Consider the following 24984-nt stretch of genomic DNA (forward strand, 5'->3'; position numbering starts at 1 on the left):
TAATGTCATAGCAGCATACTATTTATACTATTTTTGCAGTATGAAATCTATGGGCTGTGTATTTTCTCTATTTACCTGTCCTTAATATCCTTCTACATCTGTCAAGATGTGCAGTATACAAGAAAAACACACAGCAGAGTATATGTGGTGTCTCACAATGAAATGCATTTGATAACTTCCATTTCTAGAATGAACAAGTCAGAAACATGGTCAGGTTTTTTTTTTTTTTTTAATCTTGAACCATTTTATATTGATTAGACTGATATGCTGGCATAAAATTGGATTGATTTTACAAAAAAAAAAAAAAAAAAGTGACGTAGTAAGGCCATGCTATTTGCATAGCATACTACTTTTTAAAATATTTATTGTTGCATATGCATGGCACACTGTTTCTCAAAAAGCAAAATGCTGCATCTGGCGCCTCATAGTGTTATTTAATTGCAATAACAAGAGGAATGAGAACTCTTCTACTCTCTTGCAAGCTATTCTAATTCAAACTTTCATGGAAAAACGTTTTAAATAAAGACTGAAAGAGTTTAAGAAACCTTGATGTTGTGACATTAAAGTCATGTGACCAGGTGCAGTTCGTTGCATGAGCTTCAGGATTAACAATCGTTGTGTTCACTTTTAAAGATAATGATGAAAAAAAAAAATGTAAGAAACTTGTGTTGGTCACCGAGCATATTTTCTGCAATAATCCAAAAGCCAATGGAAAAAGGGAACCAGGGAGATGCGTAAAATATACACACAAAAATCACCACTGCAGCAGAATATAAAGTCTATAAAGAGAAACAAATTCAGACACATCTTATTAAAGTTACAGCAATGTATTGAGATATATAAAAACAGACTGTCCTTTATAATGCTAATGAATTATTAAACATCTCTTCTTTTAGTCAATATGACTGTCCAAACATTGTCAATGCATTCATGACACAGGTTTAACAGGTAGGATGACTTTCTCAGTGCGTGATTGAAAAGAAATCTGAATCAAATATAGGTTAGAAAATACAAATACAACCAGTTTCCATTCAATTCTGGAGTACAATCACAGAGCCTTTCCACATTAAAGGCCACAAATATTAAAATAAGAATATGAAGCGACAAGGTCTGAGAACAGCTTTACCTTTAAAAGTTTCTATCAATCTGATCCAACAAACCCAGACCTTTCAAAAAATAAAAGATGCCCACAACAAACCAATGTGTGTCTTAGTTAGTCTACAGTATTACAAATACTCTCAACCACTTGGTTGAACTCTTCAGGCTGGTCGGCGTAGACATGATGTGAAGCATCTTCGATCAGCTGTACAGAGAAAAGCCAGAGATTTTGTGTCATTCTTAATATTTCCTATCTCTACAGTGAGTTTAAAAAGTGTCCTACATTGTAAGCGCAATCATTTCTCACCGTGATGCTGGTGAGGCTTTTGCCTCGGATCTGAGTGACTGTGTTTCCAGTGGATGCGTCCACCCAGGACAGCGCGCCGTACAGCATGCTGACGGGCATCGACGACGACAGCAGATGAACACGCTGAACCATCGGCCTCTTGGCCCAGCCGAGAGACTCAGACAAGGCTTTGAAGCCCACCTCTCCACTGAGAGGAAAAGACAATTATATATATATATACACACAGTTTCTTCTGCATCTTTAGGAGAATGCATCTGTAGAGAGACTGTACCTCGGGCTTTGAGCGTTACAGTGGTAAATGTACTGCGTCATGGTGTCGTCATCAAACAGATCCTCAAACTTCCTCTTGAAGTCGGGACGGAATCGGTTCACCAGCCCTGGTCCTGCATGAAAACATAATGTGATAATGTCTTGAATAACAGATTATGAACATCAACTTGAATCAAAGCAAATCTTCACTTGCTCATGTCCCAAAACCTAGTAAGCTGCCTACATAGACATCATTTTAAAGCTTTAAAAAGGAAAGCAGCATTAGATACCCAGTTTTGTTCAAGTCTAAGGCATAATCACATGTAAGATTCATGAAGTCAATCCCATAATGCACTGCAACAGTGAAAAAGTGAGAAAAATGTGTGTGTGTGTGTATATATATATATATATATATATATATATATATATATATATATATATATATATATATATATATATATACACACACACACACACATTATCTCACAGAAGTAAGTACACCCCTCACATTTTTGTAAATATTTTATTATATCTTTTCATGTGACAACACTGAAGAAATGACACTTTGCTACAATGTAAAGTAGTGAGTGTACAGCTTGTATAACAGTGTAAATTTGCTGTCCCCTCAAAATAACTCAACACACAGCCATTAATGTCTAAACCGCTGGCCACAAAAGTGAGTACACCCCTAAGTGAAAATGTCCAAATTGGGCCCAAAGTGTCAATATTTTGTAAAACTAATTAGAATATTTTTTTTTTTTTTTTAATTCTGAAACTAATTTATATACATTTTTCCAAAACTCTTAAATATTTTATCAGGTAGAATTTGTGAGTAAAAAATAATTAACACTGTAATCACAAACTAGAAGAAACGTTCATTGTTAATAAGTGTAAGCCATGAAGAACATTCCATTATTAGAATTATGGAATTTATTATTTATGATTTTACTATACTGACACTCCTAGTTTTTTTTTTTTTTAAATAAAAGGATTATAATGAAAAGTAGGGGTGGGATAAAAAAGAAAGAAAGGGGGGTGTTTAATACATTACAAACTGAAAAAATAAAATTGAGATTTACATGTTATTAAAGAAAGGAAAAGAGTTTTCTTTAAGATTGTTCATACTCAACAAAACCCAACACTACATCTTTCCAGAACAGAATACATTCATTATAAATGTTACTCCTAATGAAACTTAAAACTTCTTGCTGGAGCGTCTGTACTCTGTAGCTCTCTCGGTGCTTTGATGACTTCATACAACGATCGTTCTGCGTGCATTAGATGATGTCATATACGTTTAAAGCCGGCGCAAGAAAGCAAAACAATGACGGAGGCAGAGGATCAATCCTCTTCCAGAATTCTTTCTGCACCTTCACGTTTTGAATCGCAACTGCCGGCAAAACATGACTAAAACGGTATGCAAAGTAACATAGCACTTTATTTTATTTCAGAAAGTGTTTTTTCTGCTCATTTTGTTGAACATTTGACTATTATATTCATGTGCAAGTTCAGGGTTTTGGTACTTTAAAGTTTCATGGTTCAAGTTACTTTAAATATACACTGTGTATGTGTATGCTCCTGAAATAAAGTTCAGAAAGATATGGTGCATTGTTTTTGTTAATATGACTCATCATATACAGTCTCTTTTAAGGGTATAATCAACTATTTTCCATTGTCTAGTCTTTAATAAGCAAACAAAAATCACAATAAATTATAATATTGAATTGCAATAGTGACTGCTAAAATGTGTGTTGTGACAGTCTGTATATTAAGTGTATCGTTCAACTTTTTCCCATGGTCTACAGTTAACAAAACAAAAATCGCAACACATAGCAATATCGAATCGCAATACTTGTAGAATCGAAATTCTTAAAAAAAAAAAAATCTCAATGCATATCGTATCGGCACCCAAGTATCTTGATAGTATCGAATCGGGAGGTAGGTGTATCGTCCCATTATAGCAGAAACATCACAAATCTTTGACAATGCAGCTTAGCTTTACTGATGAACGCTATTGAAATCAGTAGTGAATTGCATGTCCTGTGCGCTTCATGTGAGGAGCAAAGCTTATGAAAATGGCTCCAGATCAGTAATTTGGGTTAGTATGCTAGTCAGTGGACAGTACCGCAGTCGTTGTCATCATGCTCCTCATACTCACCCCAGGGTCCGGCCGCTCTGATGACGGCCAGCGGGTTGAAGAGGCTGAACACTGACGCCACAGCTTTCACCCAGCGAGGTGGAGAGACCCTTTTAACCTCTGACCCTTGACCTCCTGACTCCTGTAACTGAGGCTGAGGTCGCTCAGGGAAACCCCACGCATCCACCAGGATAAGGTGACTGACTCTAGTGGACAAAACACAACTGCTGTCGAGGTCGTGTACTACAAAATATAAACAATTATAACATGGTCCACAAATGTCAGAATTTTTTTTCTCCATTTTGAACAATATACTGTATTTACTGTTTAATAAAAACCTATAAACACAAACTTAATTTGATGAAATATTTTTTATTTCATAGTGTGCTTGTACAATATTTGGTTAAAATGACTTTGCTTTTTGTGTTTTTGATTTTATGTTGTTCTATTTATATTTATGTATTTCATTAACATTTATACATTTAGCAGACATTTTCAACAAACAAGACAAGAAATTCAGCAAACAATTTTTTTAGTTTCTTTTTTACAATTTTATTTAATTTTTATTTTATTTTATACTTTGTATGATTTGTTTTGCATTTACATTTTGGCTTACTTTTGCAAAAAAAGATCCTTTTTAACCTTTTTTTTTTTATTCATTATTTGCTCAGACTGCCAAAAGTTGATCGTTTTACACAAAATTTGATAATGCATGACACAAATTAAACATTTACACATTTTATAGCAATTAAAAAAGGATCAGTAAACATTCTACTAAACATATTTTGTGTTCCATGAAATAAAATCTTTTTTGGGTGGGGTTTTAAATGAACTATAGCTCAGTTAATGACAGCTGTTATTATAAACTATTGCAATTTATTGCACTATAATTTATAAGCTTTTTGTACCTTTCTGGATATTGGATGGTATAGGATGTTGCCAGGTAACCACCCAGGCTGTGGCCCAATAGGATCATGCGCTCCAGCCCCAGTGATTGTCTCCACTGCTCTATGGAAGTAACAAACTGCTCCTCAGCCAACGAGGCGTCAGACGGGAATGAGGGGCGAGAGCTGCGACCGAAGCCCAGCAGGTCAAAGGCGTAGACGGGTCGAGAACGACTCAAAGTGTCCAGGTTACGGATCCAGAGACCGACGCCCCCTCCAAACCCGTGGATCATCACTAGGGGCGTCTGAGCAGCTATAGAGAGACAGGGACACGGTATGGGTCAGACAATATCTAACTGTGCAAAATACTTTTACAGCCACTGTAGAAGAGGAATAGAAACTCTACCTTGGTCTTTATGATTGCGGGCTGATTTGTTGGTGACTCTAAGGGTCCATATTCTGTTTTGATTTGGCAACGTCACAAATCTGGACCAAACGTCATTCTGGAGACCTGAACAACAGAATGGGCATATTATTTTGGGATAAAAATAAAATAAAATATTGTGATAGGATGAAATAAAAATATTTTGATAAAAGTGTAATCTCAATAAATATTATATTATGAATAAAATACGGTTACACTTAATTTTAAGGTGTCCTGGTTACAGTGTAATTATACATTTAAGTACTGAGTAATATTAATTAACGACATGTACTTACTATAAAGTTAGGGTTTGGCTTAGGGTTACTTGCATTTAATTATGCATAATTTATTGTTATTATAATAGTAAGTACATGTAACAAGGACACCTTCAAATAAAGTGTTACCAAATAATAGAATCGGATATTATAATAGGACAAAATTTCTAAATATTAAAAGGGGATCTTACAGGCAAGAATTTTAGCTTCGGCACTTTTCAATAACGACATGGATGTTGGTCTCCAAGAGGGCCACCAAGACCAGTTCCCAGAGGTCTGTCTGAAGAAAGAGGTTATTCTAAAGTTAGTGAATGGATGAGAGCAGTATGAAGGACTATGAGACTGTCCATGTCATCGGTCAGTGTACATACAGCGTTACGTCATCTGCCTTTATACACAGAACAAGCCTGTCACCTGCTGGCAATAAACCCAGTATTAATAATGCTTTGAGGGCATAATTCATATACAAGCACACAAAGGAAATACAATGTTTAAATAAAGAGTTAAGTAATGTTAGGAGCATCGCTTTATTATAAAATGTAGAACATTTTGTTTATGGTCTGTCCCATACTCCATGTGAATCAAATTTGACATCAGCACTAAAAGATACATTTTAGTTTTAATAAGCAATAATAAGACAGAAAATGTAAGTTAAGGAGAATCACTTAATTATAAAATATTTTTTATTTATTTATGGTACGTAGGTAATACACCATTTATTTGGAAGCATTATTTAGCATTTAAATGTAAATTTTATAAGCAATAATAAGACAAGAAAAGTTGAGATTTAATTTATTTAATTTATTATAAAATATTTTTCATTTATGTTCCGTACATGACATGAATAAAAGGTACCATTAATCTTTAAATTATATATTTTGGTCTTAAATTTAAAAATTAATACTAAAATAAATAACAAAAAAGTAGCATCATTTTATTATAACATAATATTTTATTTATGAACTGTATTATACACCATATGAATGGAAATTGCCATTGACATTTAAAACAACATTTTAATCCTAAATTTAAAAAATAACACTCCTACAAGGAATAATAACAGAAAAGTCAAGTTGTAAATTATTGTAAGTGTTATTTAGTTCAACTATTGTGATGTAACAGAAGCATGACTTTGCATAACGTTATGAGATCACCTTGAACAAATCATGACAGACCAAGTATGAATTAATCTATTACATTATTTCAATCACTCACTGCAGGGATTCTGAAAGAGCCACATGTTAAACATAATAACAGGAAACTACATGTTACATGAGCGACTTATGAGTGTATTATAGTTGTATATTCAGATACTCACTCTGTGTCAGTCTCGTCTTGCATTGCGGCGTTTGCAGGAGACATTATGAAACATAACACAGGAGAAATCCACAAGAACAGACTGGAATACTTTATATAGCTGTATTCACACAGACACACAGCGTCTCTTTAAAGGCCCGTGTTGCGTTTGTTTTGTAACACTGACGTCAGCGCCTTTAAAGGAGACGCAACACAGAAATAAAAGAAGTGGGTGAAATGTCATGAAACAAGTTTTATCTTAATTTGTGAGCATATTTATTATAAAATGTTGATTATGTAGAGAAACCGAGCAAAGGGCACTCCTCTTACAGCACAGTACACTTGACCGGAAATTACTGAGCTGGTTTATCTACAACCAGGAAGTAACTTTCATTCTGACCCCAGCCAGATTATTATTGGGTTAGGTGTGGGGGAGGAGTTAGGATTAAGCAAAACTTTGGTCAGGGTCACCTGGAAATTCCTGTTTTCCACATTAGAGAGGTTTGGTTTTGGGGAGTCATTCATTAATTGGATTAAAATTCTATATACATCACCATCAGCCACTGTCATCACTAATGGACAATCGATAAGATTGTTCTTTTTCTCCTCTTCTTCTTCTTCATCATCTTTTTTGTTTGGCCTCCGGTCCCCAGTAGGCTATGACATCCAGGTCTGTATGTGGTGTGGTGAAGCAATACAGGTGGGTGTCTGTGAGGTGGGGCTTGTGTCTCTCGCTTCCACTGCCACTTGCCCAGGCTGCTTCTGACTTGCATGCCTCACTTTTTTTTTAATGCATCACATATCAGCTGAAATACATGCACACCTGTTACGAACCTGTGCATGTGTATATATATATATATATATATATACAGTCAGGTCCATAAATATTGGGACATCGACACAATTCTAACATTTTTGGCTCTATACACCACCACAATGGATATGAAACGAACAAGATGTGCTTTAACTGCAGACTGTCAGATTTAATTTGAGGGTATTTACATCCAAATCAGGTGAACGGTGTAGGAATTACAACAGTTTGCATATGTGCCTCCCACTTGATAAGGGACCAAAAGTAATGGGACAGAATAATAATCATAAATCAAACTTTCACTTTTTAATACTTGGTTGCAAATCCTTTGCAGTCAATTACAGCCTGAAGTCTGGAACGCATAGACATCACCAGACGCTGGGTTTCACCCCTGGTGATGCTCTGCCAGGCCTCTACTGCAACCGTCTTCAGTTCCTGCTTGTTCTTGGGGCATTTTCCCTTCAGTTTTGTCTTCAGCAAGTGAAATACATGCTCAATCGGATTCAGGTCAGGTGATTGACTTGGCCATTGCATAACAGTCCACTTCTTTCCCTTCAAAAACTCTTTGGTTGCTTTTGCAGTATGCTTTGGGTCATTGTCCATCTGCACTGTGAAGCGTCGTCCAGTGAGTTCTGAAGCATTTGGCTGAATATGAGCAGATAATATTGCTCGAAACACTTCAGAATTCATCCTGCTGCTTTTGTCAGCAGTCACATCATCAATAAATACAAGAGAACCAGTTCCACTGGCAGCCATACATGCCCACGCCATGACACTACCACCACCATGCTTCACTGATGAGGTGGTATGCTTAGGATCATGAGCAGTTCCTTTCCTTCTCGATACTCTTCTCTTCCCATCACTCTGGTACAAGTTGATCTTGGTCTCATCTGTCCATAGGATGTTGTTCCAGAACTGTGAAGGCTTTTTTAGATGCCTTCCTGTTTTTGAGGCTCACCAATGGTTTACATCTTGTGGTGAACCCTCTGTATTCACTCTGGTGAAGTCTTCTCTTGATTGTTGACTTTGACACACATACACCTACCTCCTGGAGAGTGTTCTTGATCTGGCCAACTGTTGTGAAGGGTGTTTTCTTCACCAGGGAAAGAATTCTTTGGTCATCCACCACAGTTGTTCTCCGTGGTCTTCCGGGTCTTTTGGTGTTGCTGAGCTCACCGGTGCGTTCCTTCTTTTTAAGAATGTTCCAAACAGTTGTTTTGGCCACGCCTAATGTTTTTGCTATCTCTCTGATGGGTTTGTTTTGTTTTTTCAGCCTAATGATGGCTTGCTTCACTGATAGTGACAGCTCTTTGGATCTCATCTTGACCGTTGACAGCAACAGATTCCAAATGCAAATAGCACACTTGAAATTAACTCTGGACCTTTTATCTGCTCATTGTAATTGGGATAATGAAGGAATAACACACACTTGGCCATGGAACAGCTGAGAAGCCAATTGTCCCATTACTTTTGGTCCCTTAACAAGTGGGAGGCACATATGCAAACTGTTGTAATTCCTACACCGTTCACCTGATTTGGATGTAAATACCCTTAAATTAAAGCTGACAGTCTGCAGTTAAAGCACATCTTGTTCGTTTCATTTGAAATCCATTGTGGTGGTGTATAGAGCCAAAAATGTTAGAATTGTGTCGATGTCCCAATATTTATGGACCTGACTGTATATATATATATATATATATAAGGAGGCGATGGGAAAATGATAATATATATATATATATAAATAAATAAATACATACATACAATAAATACACACACACATATATATATATATGGGGAGATGGGAGATGTGTGTGTGTGTGGGGGGGGGGGGGGTAGGGGGGGGGGGGGGGGGTGTTGCTTTGGGCCCTGTTGCCCAGCAGCATCCTTCCCTGGCCCGTGACATGGGGCGTTAAGCTCTGATATGTTGTCACGGGGGGACCTCCCCACGATTATTAAACATCAATTTATAATTCACAACTAATATTATTATTTTTACTTGCCCTCTTCATTGTCCTCCACCCTCATCAAGTTTTGATGAAATCATTATTATTATTATTATTAAAATGATTATTATTATCATTATGATTAATATTATTATGGTTATTATTGTTGCTAATAACATTTGTTGTCTTTATTATTAGGGTTATTATTATTCTTCGTCTTTATTTATTTATTTATTTATTTTTTTTTACACTACTTCTTTCCCCAACCCTACACACACACACACACACACACACACACACATGTTGTTTTGTGTGGTTTATGGGGACTCTCCATAGGCGTAATGGTTTTTATACTGAACAAACTGTGTGTGCTATTGCCCTACACCAACCCTACACCTAAACTTAGTCCTCACAGGAGACTTTTTTTGATTTTCAAAAAAACACCATTTAGTATGTATTTTAAGACTTTTGAATTACGGGGACATAGGCAGTGTCCTCATAAACCACCTTCATATTGTAATACCTCTGTCATACCCATGTCATTATACAAATTTGTGTCCTCATAAACCACATAAACATGCACACACACACACACACACACACACACGTATGCTCACAGACATATGAATACAAATACAGGACTTAATCAGAACGGACTTGTCATGTTGGCCATCAGTATATATGTTTATTTGTCTGTGTTTCTGTATTTTGGCACATGTAAATATCGTCACCTTCTTTAGTGTTTTATTTTGTTTTTTCTTCTCATATGTTTGATCATATGGGGCTCTGTATTTGGTACATGTAAACATTGTCACATTCTTTACTTGCATAATACAAAATAAAAATAAATAAAAAACAGGATTAAGCAATCAGATTTAAAACGAGAGGGGTAATAATTTAGCAGGGGGTCGAAATTCGAATACGGACACAACACCGGAACTAAACTCCACCTGCAGTTCCAGGGGGGACCGTTTAGAGGACGCACACCTGTCTCTCTCTTACACGTCAGTTATTTCCTAGCTGCTTGGTTTCTGTGCGCAATTCCTGCAGAAATCATGTCTAACTCGGTGTTTTCAGTTATATCTCGTTTTGTGGAGGAGTACAGGAGCAGCACACCGAATAAGCTGAAGATGATCGACGCGTATCTGCTGTATATTCTGCTGACCGGAGTGTTTCAGTTCCTGTACTGTCTGCTGGTGGGAACCTTTCCCTTCAACAGCTTCTTATCTGGATTCATTTCATGTGTGGGATCCTTCATACTGGCGGGTATTTACACTTATTTCATCAGTTATCTTGTTTTAGTGGTAATATTGTATACTTGTCAAATTCATATATGCCTATTATAACGTCAAGTGAGGGCTTCTTGGATCTAAAAAGCCAAATAATAATGTTGTTAGTGTTTTTAACTGTATCTTTAAGATTTCTGTATACGTGATGCATGTCATTTAATGCATGCAATATATAAATATATACATTTTCATATGTAGCACTTACAAATGCATAGTTTTTGTTTTAACATGTATTTGTCATAAGCAGACAAAACCATTTAAAAACTATATATATATATATATATATATATATATATATATGCATATATCTGGTTATCAGAAAGATAAATAATAGCATGCATTATTCTCTAATCTTCATCTTCACCTAATGCTCATAAATAATGTATGTTGATATGAAGATGTATATTGATCATTTGTGTCTTTATGTTCTGTCTTCAGTCTGTCTTCGCATCCAGATCAACCCTGAGAATAAAAGAGATTTCCTGACCGTGTCTCCTGAGAGAGCCTTCGCTGATTTCCTCTTTGCTCACACTGTTCTGCATCTAGTGGTCGTCAATTTTGTTGGCTGAACGAGAGCATCTGCTCTGTGCGTCTTACAGCAGGTGCGTGTACCAGTTTCAGCATCACTTTCACGCGTCTAATGTTTGTCACACAGTTCAGACAACAGCAGAAAAAGAAAAGAAAATGTCAAAATAGCAGATACTATGGGGATCAGTACTAAGGATTTTTTCTACTGCCCCAGTGGTACAAACTTTTACAACATTTTCACTGGCCCTGCCACAAAAAATAAAATAGTTGCTGTTATCATTGTTTTTGATCTTTATCTTGTATTCTAATGAATGGGTTATATGACACCAATATTTTAGATATCAATTAAATTTCACAATTCTCTTTTCCAATTTCAATAACACAGCAAAAATCACCAAAAATAAACATAAATATAAAGTTTAAACGTTATTAAGACAAGTGACAGCCAGTAAATAAGAACAAATTACAAGTAATAGCACAAATAAGCATAGGCCTATAGCACAAAAGATAGAAATGATGCTTTAAGTTATGTTTTTAGATGTTCAGGTACAGAAATGGAAAAATCATATATAAAATAACATTTCATTCTTCACTCTGTGTTGCACATTGATTTTTCATAGCCATTTGAAATTAGAGGCATTTTAGTTGCCCGTACAGGCGGCTCACGCGTGCCCTACTGTCCCGAGCGTCCTTCACGCTGGCCCCGGGCCATCGGGCAGTCCTTATTGTCAAGCCCTGAGCCTGTTTCCACCACTGAATAAAACATAAAAAAGGTAATTGCGAGTTTGTGTCTCACAATTCAGAGAAAAGTTGCAAGTTTATATCACGCAGTTGACTTTATTTCTCAGAATTGCGACTTTGTCTTGCAATTGCGAATTTATATCTTAAAATTCTGTGGAAAAAAAGTCAGAATTGTTAGATAAAAAAATCGCAATTATCTTTTTTTTTATTTTATTCAGTGGCAGAAACGGGCTTCCATAGATACACATCATACCTGGATCATTTTAAAATACACTGTAAACTGCTTGCTCAGTATAAACTAATTTCTCTAGTAACTCTGTAGCTGACAGATAATAAACCTTCGTTTGCCTGATATACATAGAATATTGGACTGATATAGCAGTACATACTTTGTGTCACATATTCATTTGCGTGCAGTGAAATATTCAGTTGCACACAAGTGCCTGAGATTAACATTCATTGCTTTATTCCGCATTTTGTGTTCATGTTCCTTTAAGATAAAGCTGTCAATTACCATGAATTTAGAGATCTGTAAAACCATCATCACCATCAAATTGCCAGTTTTAATCCCTGCAAAAGACATGTTTATTAGTGATTCAATATATGTCACCAAAGCCAATATATCAGTAAATATTTGGCATCAGCCGATTAGTTTTTTTCTGTTTGGCTGATAAGCGCTGATTTTTTTTTTTTTTGACAGTGCTAGAAATGCCACATCTGATGGCAGATGTGTCATAATTTTTAAATCCTATTTCTAAAACCGATATATCGCTTTGCACTGTATCCAGTTTGTTTCTATTTCGTATCCAAGTCATATGTCGCTGTGTGTAAAACTTGCTTTGTATTTCAGAAGATAAGATTCCCAGGGTGCACCACTATAACAGGACTACACAATTAAGAAGTTGTAAAAGACAGAAGTATTTTTTTCATATTGATTAATTTTACAATTATTTCTAATTTAGTAAATGGAAAATAATTCTGTTTTATTGCATCACTTGTTATGGCCATCAATAAAATCAATGTCGGTCAAGCACTATACATAATACTTTGCAAAATTATTGTCTTTTACCATCATCTACAACCATGATGGGATGAATTACTGGAGCATTAGGAAGAAAGAAAACACAAAATATATTTTTAATTGTCTCTAAATGTATTTTCTGTAACTTGTTTTCTGAAGATGAACTAATCTGGTATTGTAACCAGCTCTAATGCATCTTGTTTGTTTTTCCCAGATATGAAGGCTCAAGTACAGAACAACTACAAACACACACAACTGTCTGCAGAGCTCTCAATGTTAACATACGTTTTGACAGAATTGTCATTTATGATAAGTTCTTGTCTTGTTCCTTCATTTTTCTACTTTTGTAAAACTCTCTGGAAGTTGTTGAAACAAATTAAATGCCTTTAAAAATTCAATGGTCCTGTGGTGTTTTTAATGTGACAAATCTAGCTAATCACATTAGAAGTAAAACTTTGTGTTTGAGACATATTATATAATTTGTAATAAATGTAACATTTGAAAAACTATGCATTTATTTAGTTAATTTAAATAAAACCAGAAGCCACAGTCAGGCTGTGGTATATATTAATATTGAACACAATTGCAGTGTGGAGCACAAATGGTTAAAACGAGCTCCCACATCTGGACATAGTTTAGGGAAGAAGGAAGTGAGAGAACGCAGTAATATTCCTTCTCACAACAGCTGTCTTTAAGAAAGATGGACTCCGGAGGTTTGGCACACTCAACCTCAGCGATGTCTCTTCCGTTACTTCTAATCGTTTTTCTTCTGCCAGGTGAGCTTTCATCATTCTTTTTGCAAAAACAGATGTTGAAAAAACAGCTTCAGCTATTTAAAGGCATTTATCAAAGCTGTGTTTATGGGAGTTTACAAAGACATTCTGCAGCTAAAATTGGTAATGTGTTCAAACTTCCTCTCTTCTGAACAATATATTGAACTGCGGTTTTAAAACCCGGAATGGAAGTGTTTCCAGCAGCTAAGATGAGTTTTCATATGAAGAAAAACACTGACCCAAATTCTTCAACGTACTTTAGAGTGCCTTCTATTAACTCCACTTTTCCAAACACATGACCTTTTGAATTTTTCCATTTTGAAAAGAGGCATTAGTAATATTCATGTGAAAATAAAATATTTTTGTCTGCTTGATTGTTGTTTGTTGGAGACTGATGGCTGTTTTGGATTTCGTTAGTTAAATGAAAAACTGAAAGGAAATAAATTGGCAGTGAAAAGCAGGCCTGTTGGCCACAGAAACGCAGTCGGCCCTTTCATGCACAAACACATTGTTTCATTTTCAATCATTTCAATAAGCAAAACATCTATGAGTTTTAGCTTATAAAGACAATTTATTCTATTTCAATAAAGGTGTTGTGACTATTTACTATTATATTTTGTTGGCTATTATGAGTGTAAATGAAACCAGAAGCATTCTGGGATTATGATTAATGTTATAATGAACATATATATATTTCAGGCAGTGTGTGATCCTCCATTACCCAAACAAACAAATAAATAAAAGTTGATCACTGGAGAGACATTTGAATTTTTTTAGGCTAAGAAAAACCATTATAACTGAAGTTATGATATATTTGTATTTCAGTATATATTTGAATGCTGCAGAGCTGATTACCATGGAGGTCACTCTTACATTTTATTGATGTTTATGTATACGGCATATCATAATTTCCAATATGGTTATGTTTTATTTTTTCATATTCATTCATAGTATTCATTATGACTTATGTATGGTTTTATTACATTATATTCATATTACTACATTATTTAACTCATATATTACGTATTATGCATTTATATTTATAATTCTATTAGTACTAATATTCCATTGAGGTAATTTTGTCATGCTCAAGTGATGTTTGGACAGGATGTTGGAAATGTATTCTCTTTATGGAAATGTATTGATTTTATATGCAAGGATGTTTGCTAAATTTGTCTCCTATTTTCGTGATAGGCTACTATAAGTTATTTTCCAAGAGCCGGTATTTGCAAGAAGATTGCTTAACTCTGTTGTTTCTGCTAGAAGGATGCGAATGCACAATCCACGCCTCCAGTATAATAATATTGTTAATCGTTAAATCTAGAGTAGAGTGCATATTGAAGTGTTCAGTATGTTTCAGGTTGTCACTGCACAGTGAGCACTGTAGGAGATGTGTCTGTGCTGGAGGGTGGGTCTGTCACTGTCCCGTGTCACTATAACCCGCAGTACATCAGTCACGTGAAGTACTGGTGTCAGGGCCGGATGAGGGAGTTCTGCACGAGCCTCGCCCGCACAGATGACCCGGATTCAGCCCCTAACGGGAAGGGAAGGGTGACGGTCGCGGATGACCCCACTCAGCACGTGTTCACCGTCAGCATGCGTGACCTGACAGAGGAGGACTCGGGCTGGTACTGGTGCGGGGTGGAGCTCGGGGGAATGTGGGTGTCTGACAGCACTGCATCCCTTCATATCAGCGTCATTCAAGGTAATGGCCTGGGGAAATATATATATGTTAGAAACATAAGCCAGAAAATACATAAACACACACTAATTAAACTGGCATCATTACAAAAATAATTGATTAATTGGCAAAAGAAACAATAGTAAAAACATTCTATTAGAGATGCACTAATAGATAAATCTTTGTCTATTACTGATGATTATTTGATGCTATGGCAATTCAAAAACTTGAAAATGTTCAGGTCATATTTCATATTCGCTTCCAAAAGAAAGTAGTCTTTTTAAGAATATTACGAGTTTAGAATTGTTGTTATTATTGATTTCATGAAAATTAAGGACATTTTGCCCCATATTTATTTGTATTACTGTAATGCAGAACAATCTAATTCCTACAACTGTATTGAAAAATATATATATATAAAAAAAAATTGTTCTTGTACTTAAAAAAACAAATGTATACATTATGCTGCTATTTCTTGTACGTCCTTTAATGTATGCTGATTAAAAAAAAAATGTTTTGAGAATTTGGTGGAGTAGGGGAATTTTCTATAATTTATTTATTTATTTAAATGCATTGATTAAATAAGTATAGTTTTAAAGGTTTTATATATTTATAATTGCTTATTTTATTTAATTATAACTAATAATAATATTATTATCTTTATATTATATTTTATATTACATTATTGTTGTTTTCATGACAGTTAAGCAAATTTCCCCCCAAATTAAAATATATGTAGTGGAACAAAATATAATATTTTCCTTTTGGAATGTGGCCATATCTGCTTACAGTATCTGTTAGTGATATTGGCATGTATCAGTGAAGGTGTTGTAGTGAGTGTGACTGATGGTTGTGCTGCTGCAGGTGTGTCAGTGGTGAGCAGTATGCTGAGTGCAGATGAAGGCAGCAGCGTCACTGTTCAGTGTCTCTACAGTATAAACCTCAGGTAACCTATCTTTAACAGACTCATCTAAGAAGTGCAAGATATATCACATAACCTGTGACTTATTTAACATTAATATATAAAGTGTTTATACAACATACGTAATAATTGTGTTTTAGCTAATAAATCCTTGTATCGCATCATTGATTTCCCTGCAGGTCCAGTGAGAAGCGGTGGTGTCGCAGTGGGAACTGGAACTCCTGCATGGTGACGGACTCTGAAGGAACATACAGCAGCAGAAAAGTCTTCATCCACGATGACAGGAACAGCATGTTCACTGTGACGATACAGCAGCTGGAGATGAGAGACTCGGGCTGGTACTGGTGTGGAGCCGGTCAGCAGCATGTGGCTGTTCATGTTTCAGTCACAGCACAAACCACAACACGTACGTCACACACACTCCAGCTGACACTACAAACTACATTCTTACATAATCAGTAGAAATGTGAGTGGTGTTTACCAATGCAAATAAAGAGAAACCTATTGAAACAGGTTGCTGACACATTGTTATATAGTTTCTGCCCCATTGAATCACTGATCATTTGCATGCATAATATCTGCTCATATTGCATTTGATTTCTGTCCTAATGCCAGTGAGCACAGGGTCTCCCATCCAGAATCTGCAGACAACAGTCAGAAGTTCATCTGTAATGAGCTCAAATGACCCTCACAGGTGACCTTCTGCTCTACACCATCACACTTCCCTATATTCATTTCTCATGAATGGATAAAAACATTTTAGCCACCAGCTGAGTCATATATAAACAAACATATCTGTTTCAGTCGTCCTGTTTGGGAGTCTCTTCTTGTGGTGTGTGGGGTCGTGCTGCTGGTCATGACCGCGTTTTTTGCACTTTGGAAGTTACGGCAACTGTATAGTAAGTTTCTAAAGTTATTAGTAGTTTTTTACTGTCTTATAAATTCATTGAATTAATGGACGAGTCGTTAGTTACTTATAAACTAGTCTAGAACTATTCTCTTTGATCATTTTAGATACCTAATAAGCATTTGTTTACCTTAATTTAACCTCATTTAGCTTTATATAAAAAAGGATGCGTTCTGTTTTTTTTTCTCCATTTTGCAGAGAAAAAGCAGATACATCGAGGGACAAATGAAATGAACGATAATCTTACAGTCAGTGCATTTTTGTCTCTGTTAACTTAGTCAACTTTAAATAATAATAAAAAAAATTCCCTATTTACTTTCTTAATGTACATTCCTTTTCTTTTTGTGGAAGTATTATTGGTGTAAATTATACTTCCACATCACATGAAGATGAATGACATGAAATACGTCGTGTTTTCCGCCAACTGTGCCGAAATACAATTGGGTAAACTGGCAGTGGGCGGGTTTCACAAACCAAAACAGAGACCGACATCCCAGCCCGGAATGCACATTTTCAAAGGAAAAATGTAGCAAATGATTGTAGCATTGTTTTTCAGATAAACAAGTATTTTAACTTAGCATATTTCTTAAATATCTGCAAACATATTATGGTATTTTTATGCTTTAGTAGAGTCAAAAACTTACAGCACCTTTAAAAGTAACTGCATGTAGTTTTGTGTATTTTTGCAACTTTAGTGCTCCCTACAGTTAAGTGAATGAATTCACTGTTGTAAATATTGCACTGCCATAATTACAATTCTCTGTTCACACGCATTTGTTGCAGTAATCCGTCCTTTTAAGTAATCCAACTGTGATTAAATGTTTTTTTCTGCTGTATTTGATATTGTTTTACTCATTTTCAGATGTGTCCTTGGAGAGAAGGAGACTATAAGAACGCCTCAGTGATTTTCCTGAACGCTCCAGCTCAGGCCCAGATGCTCTAACAGAAGAGCTTCATGATGGGAAGCACCAAACTCATGGACATTCATGAAGCTGAAGGAGATTAGAAAGGGAACTGATGGACACTTTCACTCCTTAAGTCTTATTATAAAGTCTAAGAGAGATCTGCAGACTGAAGAAACTGGAGGTCGGGGTAAAATCTGACATTCCTTCACATGTAACAGTAAAATGGAAGATCATCTTTCATTTTAATGCATATGTCACAGGGCTCCAAACTGCGACTAAAATGGTCGCATTTGCGACCAAAAATATTAATTTGCGAGTGAAGTTTTTGCTGAGGTCGCCACTGGCGACTATATATAATTTGCATGAAAGGACTTTTTTCCCGATTGTTTTGCGCTCACATCTTTTGTTATGTTCACGTATTAAACTTACATAAGACGATGCGCATCAAAGTTTTACTGGAAAGAGTTTCAAACAGTCCTCGTCTCTGCCGCACACAGTCTGCTGAACGCAGTGAGAGAGACCTGAAAGGGCCTGTTTACACCTGCTCACTTCATGCATTTTCTCTGATCGGATATCTATATGATTTGTTAAAACGTTTCCCCATTTACACTTGGCCACATAAATGTGTCTTCGCAAAACGGATATAAATCCGTTCTTCAATTCCCGCTTCATATGCAAATATAACGGAGTTCACGTCAATGAAAGCAACGGATAATTTTATTAATTATCAGCTAATTTCAATATCAAGAGAGCGCGCGGCATCAGCACTGGAAAGATAGGCTAGTCTCGCTACTTGTAATGAAGAAGATTGTGTGTTGAGCGTCTGCGGCTTACTTTCAGGTTCATTCAGTTTGCGCGTCGCTTGCTGAAGAAATACTCCGCTACTCATCCGCGGTGATGCTTGTTGCATTGCGCTGTCATATCTGACTATAACATGCCATATAGCCTATAAAACGCTCTCACATGTCTATTATTTTAATATTATGGGAGGAGTAAAATTACCATATGTGGTTTCAACAACCAGATGCATTTACACTTGTCCGGTCGATCTTCTTATCGAGATCTTAGTCTATATGCTGTGTTCTGTTAATGCATGGACTTCCTGTTATTTGAAGCGCACTTGCCATCCAGTAATCGCAAAAAGCTTTGTGCTGTCTTACTTTTTAATAAACAAAGTATCAGCTTTAAAATGCTAGGAAATTCAAATGATGCGGTTTGGGTGCTCTTTAATGCGGAGCACAAGCGCACACTTTGGGTAATATAAACACCAGTACCCCGCGTCCACACGGTCCGTGTATGCGTCCGGATCGCGCGAGCGGAGAGTAGCGCACTTAATGCTCAGGCGCGATCTCTTTAGCACCTCAGTTAAAGCAGCAAGTGAACCCATTATATATTTCCATTTACTACTATAGTATGAAATGAACATGATCAAAAGGTAGGCAATAAGAAAGCCTATAGTACAACTTACTGAAATGTTTTATGTAAAAGCTGCGTTCAGTGTTTCAAACTGAGGAAATGTATAAAGCTTGTAAACATTGCATTGTAATACATTTACCTCAGAATAACCACTCAGTGTCCATAAACTCATCAGTCAGCTAGAAAAATAACTATAAAGAGGAGCGTTTTGCTATATTCATGCGCTGTTGCATATTAATATTTTTACTTGTTCTGTTGTACATGATTCAACTCCTCCTATAAAATAGCATTTTACTAATGAAGAAAAACAGACTGAATGTGTGAAAGACGTGACAACATTTATAGGATGCACTGCACTCAGTTGCCAAGTGATGCTTATGGTCCATGATATTGGTATAGATTCTGTGTAACGAACAATTCTTTGTGACTGTATATTTCAAGTTGTAAAAGACATTTAATTCACACTTTAAGTGAACCTTAGTCCCTCGGTTGACCTGATCATCTACAAGATGGATTAAAATGCTGATAAAGCCTAGAAAAGATAAGACATAAACACATGACAAAATGATTGAAATGTTAAAATAGGGGGGAAAAATAAAATGATAATAATAAAAGAAACCACTTTTATTCTGTGGCACCTAAAAAAATAATTTGGCGCCTAAGTTTTTCTTTTATAGGAGCCAATGGCTCCTTACTCGATTTTTTTGTCTGGAGCCCTGTGTCATGTACTCTGTCTGTAAGCACAAGCCTAATGAGTGAACTGTGCTGTGTAGGCATGTTTTTACTAGTAAGCAGTGGTTATTCTCAACTACCAGTGCACAAAATGTGAGAAAGATGTGTGAATGTTTACAAAAACATACAGAAGCACTGAGAATGTGTCCATATCTCACTTTTTACCATAATAGAGACTATTGTATCTCTTGTCATGTGTTTTATCAGCGTATAAATGATACAAATCTTTCATTCGTTATTAGCTCTGTACAGAAATAGTGCTTTATTCACATCCTGTTTCAAGTCCTATTAAAATCTTTATTTGTGGTTTGTCACTTACTGCATAAGTAAATGTAAGTCACTTACTTAAGCAGTGACCCACTCCAGTCAAAATGAGAAATAGTGAATGAAAGGGTGTTAATACCCAGAAACCTCAAGAGGGATTTTTTAGGGCTTATTTTTTATAACCATAAAATAACCTTCCCAGAACGTTGCAGGTAGATTTTTGTAACAACCTAAAGATTATAACTGCAGTTTATACAGTAACAGATGTCAGCTTATCAATGGCTGTATGTGTTTTTCTTGTTAGTCAGGGTCTGTTCAGTGTTCTGCATGCTCACGAATTCTCTCATTATAACAAATAAAGTATAGAGACTTGTGTAGATAAGAGCAGTCGGCGTCATTGGCTATGATGGATGTTTTTTGCATAAGTGCAGCAGAAGTCTCTGAGATTGCAATGAACTGAAGAGAGTGACGGTTTAGTGATTATTAAGGGATCACTTTGTGCACTTTCTATATATAATTATTAAAAATTCATATGAATAAAAGTTTTGTTTTTATTGCTGTTAAGAGGACCAACGGCCACATACATGCTGCAAAGTTTTGTGAGTGACATCCACATTTAAAGGCATAGTTCACCCAAAAATTATAATTCTGACATAAATGACTCACCCTCATGTCGTTCCAAACCCTTAAGACCTTTGTTTATCTTTGGAACACAAATTAAGATATTTTTGATTAAATCAGAGAGCTTTCTGGCCATCCATACAAGGATACTACCACAGTCAAGACCCAGAAAGGTATGCAGGACATCATTAGTTAAAATAGTCCATGTGACATCAGTGTTCAACAGTAATTTTATGAAGCTACGAGACTATTTGTGTGCAAAGAAAACAAAAGTAACGACTATTTCTTCTTTTCTGTGTCAGTCCGTCACCATTCACAAGAGTATCATGATGCATGCGATTGGTGCTACTGATGTAGAACACGCATGTGCTGCACCTTCTTTATAAGGAGAGAATGTACACGTTGCGTCATGGTACTCTCCATAATGTCGCCTGTCTTTGTAGGGTCAGAGAGCTCTCGGATTTTATCAAAAATATCTTAATTTGTGTTCCAAAGAAGAACGAAGGTCTTACGGGTTCGAAATGACATGAGGGTGAATAATTATTGACCTAATTAAAATTTTGGGGTGAAATATCCCTTTAAATGCAGGAGTCACTCTTGAAATTGCAATGATTAGTGTAGTGATAAACAGCAATGGGTCAGCAACATGCCCTCAAAATGAAATTATGTTGCATATTTGTACAAGTAATGACTTGTAAATCTTGTAAATCTTTCACTGTGCATTGTTATTCTTGTTTTGGTGGTGCTCAGTTTGGTGGATCTCTGTAACCATTTATGAAAGCCATTGTCTAGCGTTTTAAGCTGTCTTCAGATATTTAAACTCCTGTAGTGTACTGCAACCTTTAATTTGAGGTGTTTTGCGTTTTTGAGCTTAATTATCTGCTACAGGATTTCTTATCTTTTTTGTCTTTATCTGGTGTAGCTAATAATACAGTAAAAAAGAAATTACATCAGTGAGCTCAACTTCTTTTGCATGTACAGTGGTGGCCAAAATGACTACAACACTAGTATTTTCACCAGCTAAAAAAATGGTTTTAAGTCAGTTGTTTCTATCTTTTGCTGTAATGTGTCAGTAGGAAATATCAGTTTACATTTCCAAACATTCATTTTGCCATGAATTGTAATAATCCAGTGGGATTTGTTTGCACAAGGAGTCTGACAACAACCAGTGCTCCACACAGAGATCTGATCTGATCATCATCCAATCTGTCTGAAATAACATGAAGAAACAGAACAAACTGAGACAGACTAAATCCAGAAGAACTGTGGCAACATCTCCAAGATACTTCAAGAAACCTACCTGCAAAGCTACAGTACTGTTAAAAGTTTTAGGCACTTGTGTAAAACGAGAATGCTGTCAAAAATGTCATGAATAGATTTTCTTTATCAATTAATTTCTATTAACTAAATTAAATGAACATTTGATCTGACCATCCTTTGCATTTAAAGCAGTTTTTGCCCTCGGTGCACTTGCGCATAGTTTTTCAGGGAGCTTTGCAGGTGGGTTTCTCATTTTTAGCTGCTGAAAATACTAGTGTTCTAATCATTTTGGCCACCAATGTTTATTTTAGTCTTTCTGTGGTGAGTGTGAAATGTTTGCGAATGTTGAATGCATTTCTGCATCAGTTTAAAATTGGCTATCGTTGAAGGTGCGTGACATCATGAGCATTTCCTCTTCCCTCTAAGATAATGTAAGAATAGAAAACAGAAGTAGACCAGATACAGATGAACTGCAGTGAAACACTCATATAGGAAACATAAGCAAGAGCAAACGCAATGGCCTCATACGCAAAACTATTCTACATTTCAATCGGGTTTTGGCTCATTTCAAGTGAGAGTATTTAATATTGTGCTGTGTTTGTTTGTACTGGATCCTGTTGATCATTTTGAAATAACATTTTATGCTGTTCATGTTGTTTTTAATGTGTTTTAAGTGAAGATGGAACAAATTATTTGTTAATGTTGGACATAAAGTTTTGCATGTTGTTTGTTTAGGTGTTGAAAGCTACGACGGTTGGTCAAACTATATATTAACTGTTCAGACTGGAGGATCTGTCACCATCCCATGTCATTATGACAAGAAATACACACAGCAGAAGAAATACTGGTTCTCAGAGATTGATAAATCTAATACATACACAAACACAACAGAAGAGAATCTGTCAGTAATTAATCATCCTGATCAGAGTCTCTTTACTGTGACTATGAGAAACCTGCAGAACAAACACAGTGGACATTGTTATTGTGTTGTGGAGACTGGAGAACATCCACCGATAAATATAACATATAAGCCTCAGATCAAGATTCAATCTGGTAAAACATTTTGCAATTGTTTAATCTCACTCTAACGTTCAACTCTGTCTTATTCCTCATGCATTTTATAATCTCAAATTACTGTGTGTGTGTGTGCGTGTGTGTGTGTGTGTGTGTGTGTGTGTGTGCGTGTGCATGTGTGTGTTCAGCTCCTGATGTGTCTGTGGTGAGCAGCAGAGTATCTGGACATGAAGGTGGTGATATCAGTGTTCAGTGTTTCTACAGTTCTGGATATCAGAATAAAGTCAAACAGTGGTGCAGATATAAAGATCAGAGCTGTTACACAGTGGGGAGGACTGACACATCCCAGAGTTCATCAGTCCAGATCAGTGTTGATGATGGGGGAAGATCTTTCACTGTGCTGATGACTGGACTGAGACTGACTGATTCTGGCTGGTACTTCTGCTCTGCTGGAGAGGCACTGCATCCTGTTCAGCTCACTGTAACTGAAGAAGGTAAAACTTAGTTAATACTGTTTTCAAACACTGAATAATCAATCCATAATCAATACTATAAAAGTTCTGCTGTTAGAAAAATATATTTTTATTTTGACAGGAAGTGTGAGCACAGACATCGGCGCTGAGAAGGACAAGTTAGTATTAACAAATTCTCGTTATTGTGATTTATTCTTTAGCAACATCTAAACTTCAGTTGTCTTTAATGTTCCATAAAATAATATGCTAGTTTTTGTGCAAAATGACAAAATATATGAATTCAAATGTCAAAAAAGGCATGCACATCCCACAAACCTAAAAAGGGGTCAGGTGCAGGACAGAAATGGGGCAATTACAAGCAAAGAAAGCAAATGAATTGTCTGCACACTGATATAACTTCTCCAAAAAAAAGTTTATAAAATATATGAATAAAAATATTTTCTGGAATGGAAGGTGTAGAAAATATAATGTGACACAGAAACATGTTCAGTTCTAATATTTGCCTATTGATTGTGTGCTATTGTATTTTATGTTTCAGATGGCGTTTCTGTGTCTCAGAACCTTTCTCCACATCAACCTGAAAGATCAGATGATTAGAAAACCGTTGATAAAAAGATTTATGTTCTGCTCTTCTGTGTGTGTGAATGCATTAGATGTCTACATGCTTAGATAAATGCTTAGATAAATGTATTTAAATATATTTTTTCTTTAATCCAAACATCTTACAAATGAACAATATACCAAATAAAGCTACATCATTTTAGAAAACAATGTTCATTTTGCATTTGAAAGTTGTTTTTTTATTATTTAGCCCTCATATATCAGTACTTTTTTGATCGCCACAACCTCATATACATATACATATTGTGACACCTGTCCCGAGAGCCTATCAGCGTCGCCCTGGCAACGAAGGGGAATCACCTGCACCTCATCACGGCGGGCTGATCAGACCCAGGTGCAGCGGCTTAGAGGGACGACTCAAAAGCCTCGAGCAGCACAGGAAAGGGAGAGCA

The 24984-nt window shown here is 36.0% G+C and overlaps 3 protein-coding genes across 5 annotated transcripts; 2 read left to right on the top strand and 1 right to left on the bottom strand.

Annotated features, from left to right (window-relative positions):
- Positions 1 to 231: 231 nt before the first annotated feature.
- abhd4 (abhydrolase domain containing 4, N-acyl phospholipase B) lies at positions 232 to 6860 on the bottom strand. Of its 3 annotated transcripts, none has more exons than XM_079436075.1 (9): positions 6693 to 6860; positions 5746 to 5788; positions 5566 to 5654; positions 5082 to 5186; positions 4700 to 4988; positions 3813 to 3997; positions 1677 to 1788; positions 1406 to 1592; positions 232 to 1303 (listed from the first exon to the last, which is right to left on the bottom strand). In XM_079436075.1, exons 3-9 carry the CDS (start codon positions 5603 to 5605, stop codon positions 1214 to 1216), a joined length of 1008 nt encoding a protein of 335 aa, XP_079292201.1. In that variant the 5' UTR covers positions 5606 to 5654; positions 5746 to 5788; positions 6693 to 6860; the 3' UTR covers positions 232 to 1213. The 3 variants fall into 3 exon arrangements, with proteins under 3 accessions (XP_079292201.1, XP_079292202.1, XP_079292200.1); XM_079436076.1 differs by having other exon boundaries at positions 5746 to 5791; XM_079436074.1 differs by lacking the exon at positions 5746 to 5788.
- A 3524-nt stretch (positions 6861 to 10384) lies between these two features.
- Positions 10385 to 13399, top strand: LOC306881516 (dolichyl-diphosphooligosaccharide--protein glycosyltransferase subunit dad1-like). The gene is made up of 3 exons (XM_079435665.1): positions 10385 to 10690; positions 11152 to 11315; positions 13218 to 13399. The coding sequence occupies exons 1-2, from the start codon at positions 10480 to 10482 to the stop codon at positions 11280 to 11282; spliced, it is 342 nt and encodes a 113-aa protein (XP_079291791.1). The 5' UTR covers positions 10385 to 10479; the 3' UTR covers positions 11283 to 11315; positions 13218 to 13399.
- Positions 13400 to 13651: 252 nt separating this feature from the next.
- LOC306881797 (polymeric immunoglobulin receptor-like) lies at positions 13652 to 18442 on the top strand. Its single transcript, XM_079436077.1, has 8 exons — positions 13652 to 13779; positions 15137 to 15481; positions 16322 to 16403; positions 16559 to 16785; positions 16995 to 17073; positions 17184 to 17278; positions 17485 to 17534; positions 18149 to 18442. The coding sequence occupies exons 1-8, from the start codon at positions 13704 to 13706 to the stop codon at positions 18227 to 18229; spliced, it is 1035 nt and encodes a 344-aa protein (XP_079292203.1). The 5' UTR covers positions 13652 to 13703; the 3' UTR covers positions 18230 to 18442.
- Positions 18443 to 24984: the final 6542 nt, after the last annotated feature.

The sequence above is a fragment of the Barbus barbus genome, assembly GCF_936440315.1.
Source record: "Barbus barbus genome assembly, chromosome: 15".
Classification (NCBI taxonomy): Eukaryota; Metazoa; Chordata; class Actinopteri; order Cypriniformes; family Cyprinidae; genus Barbus; species Barbus barbus.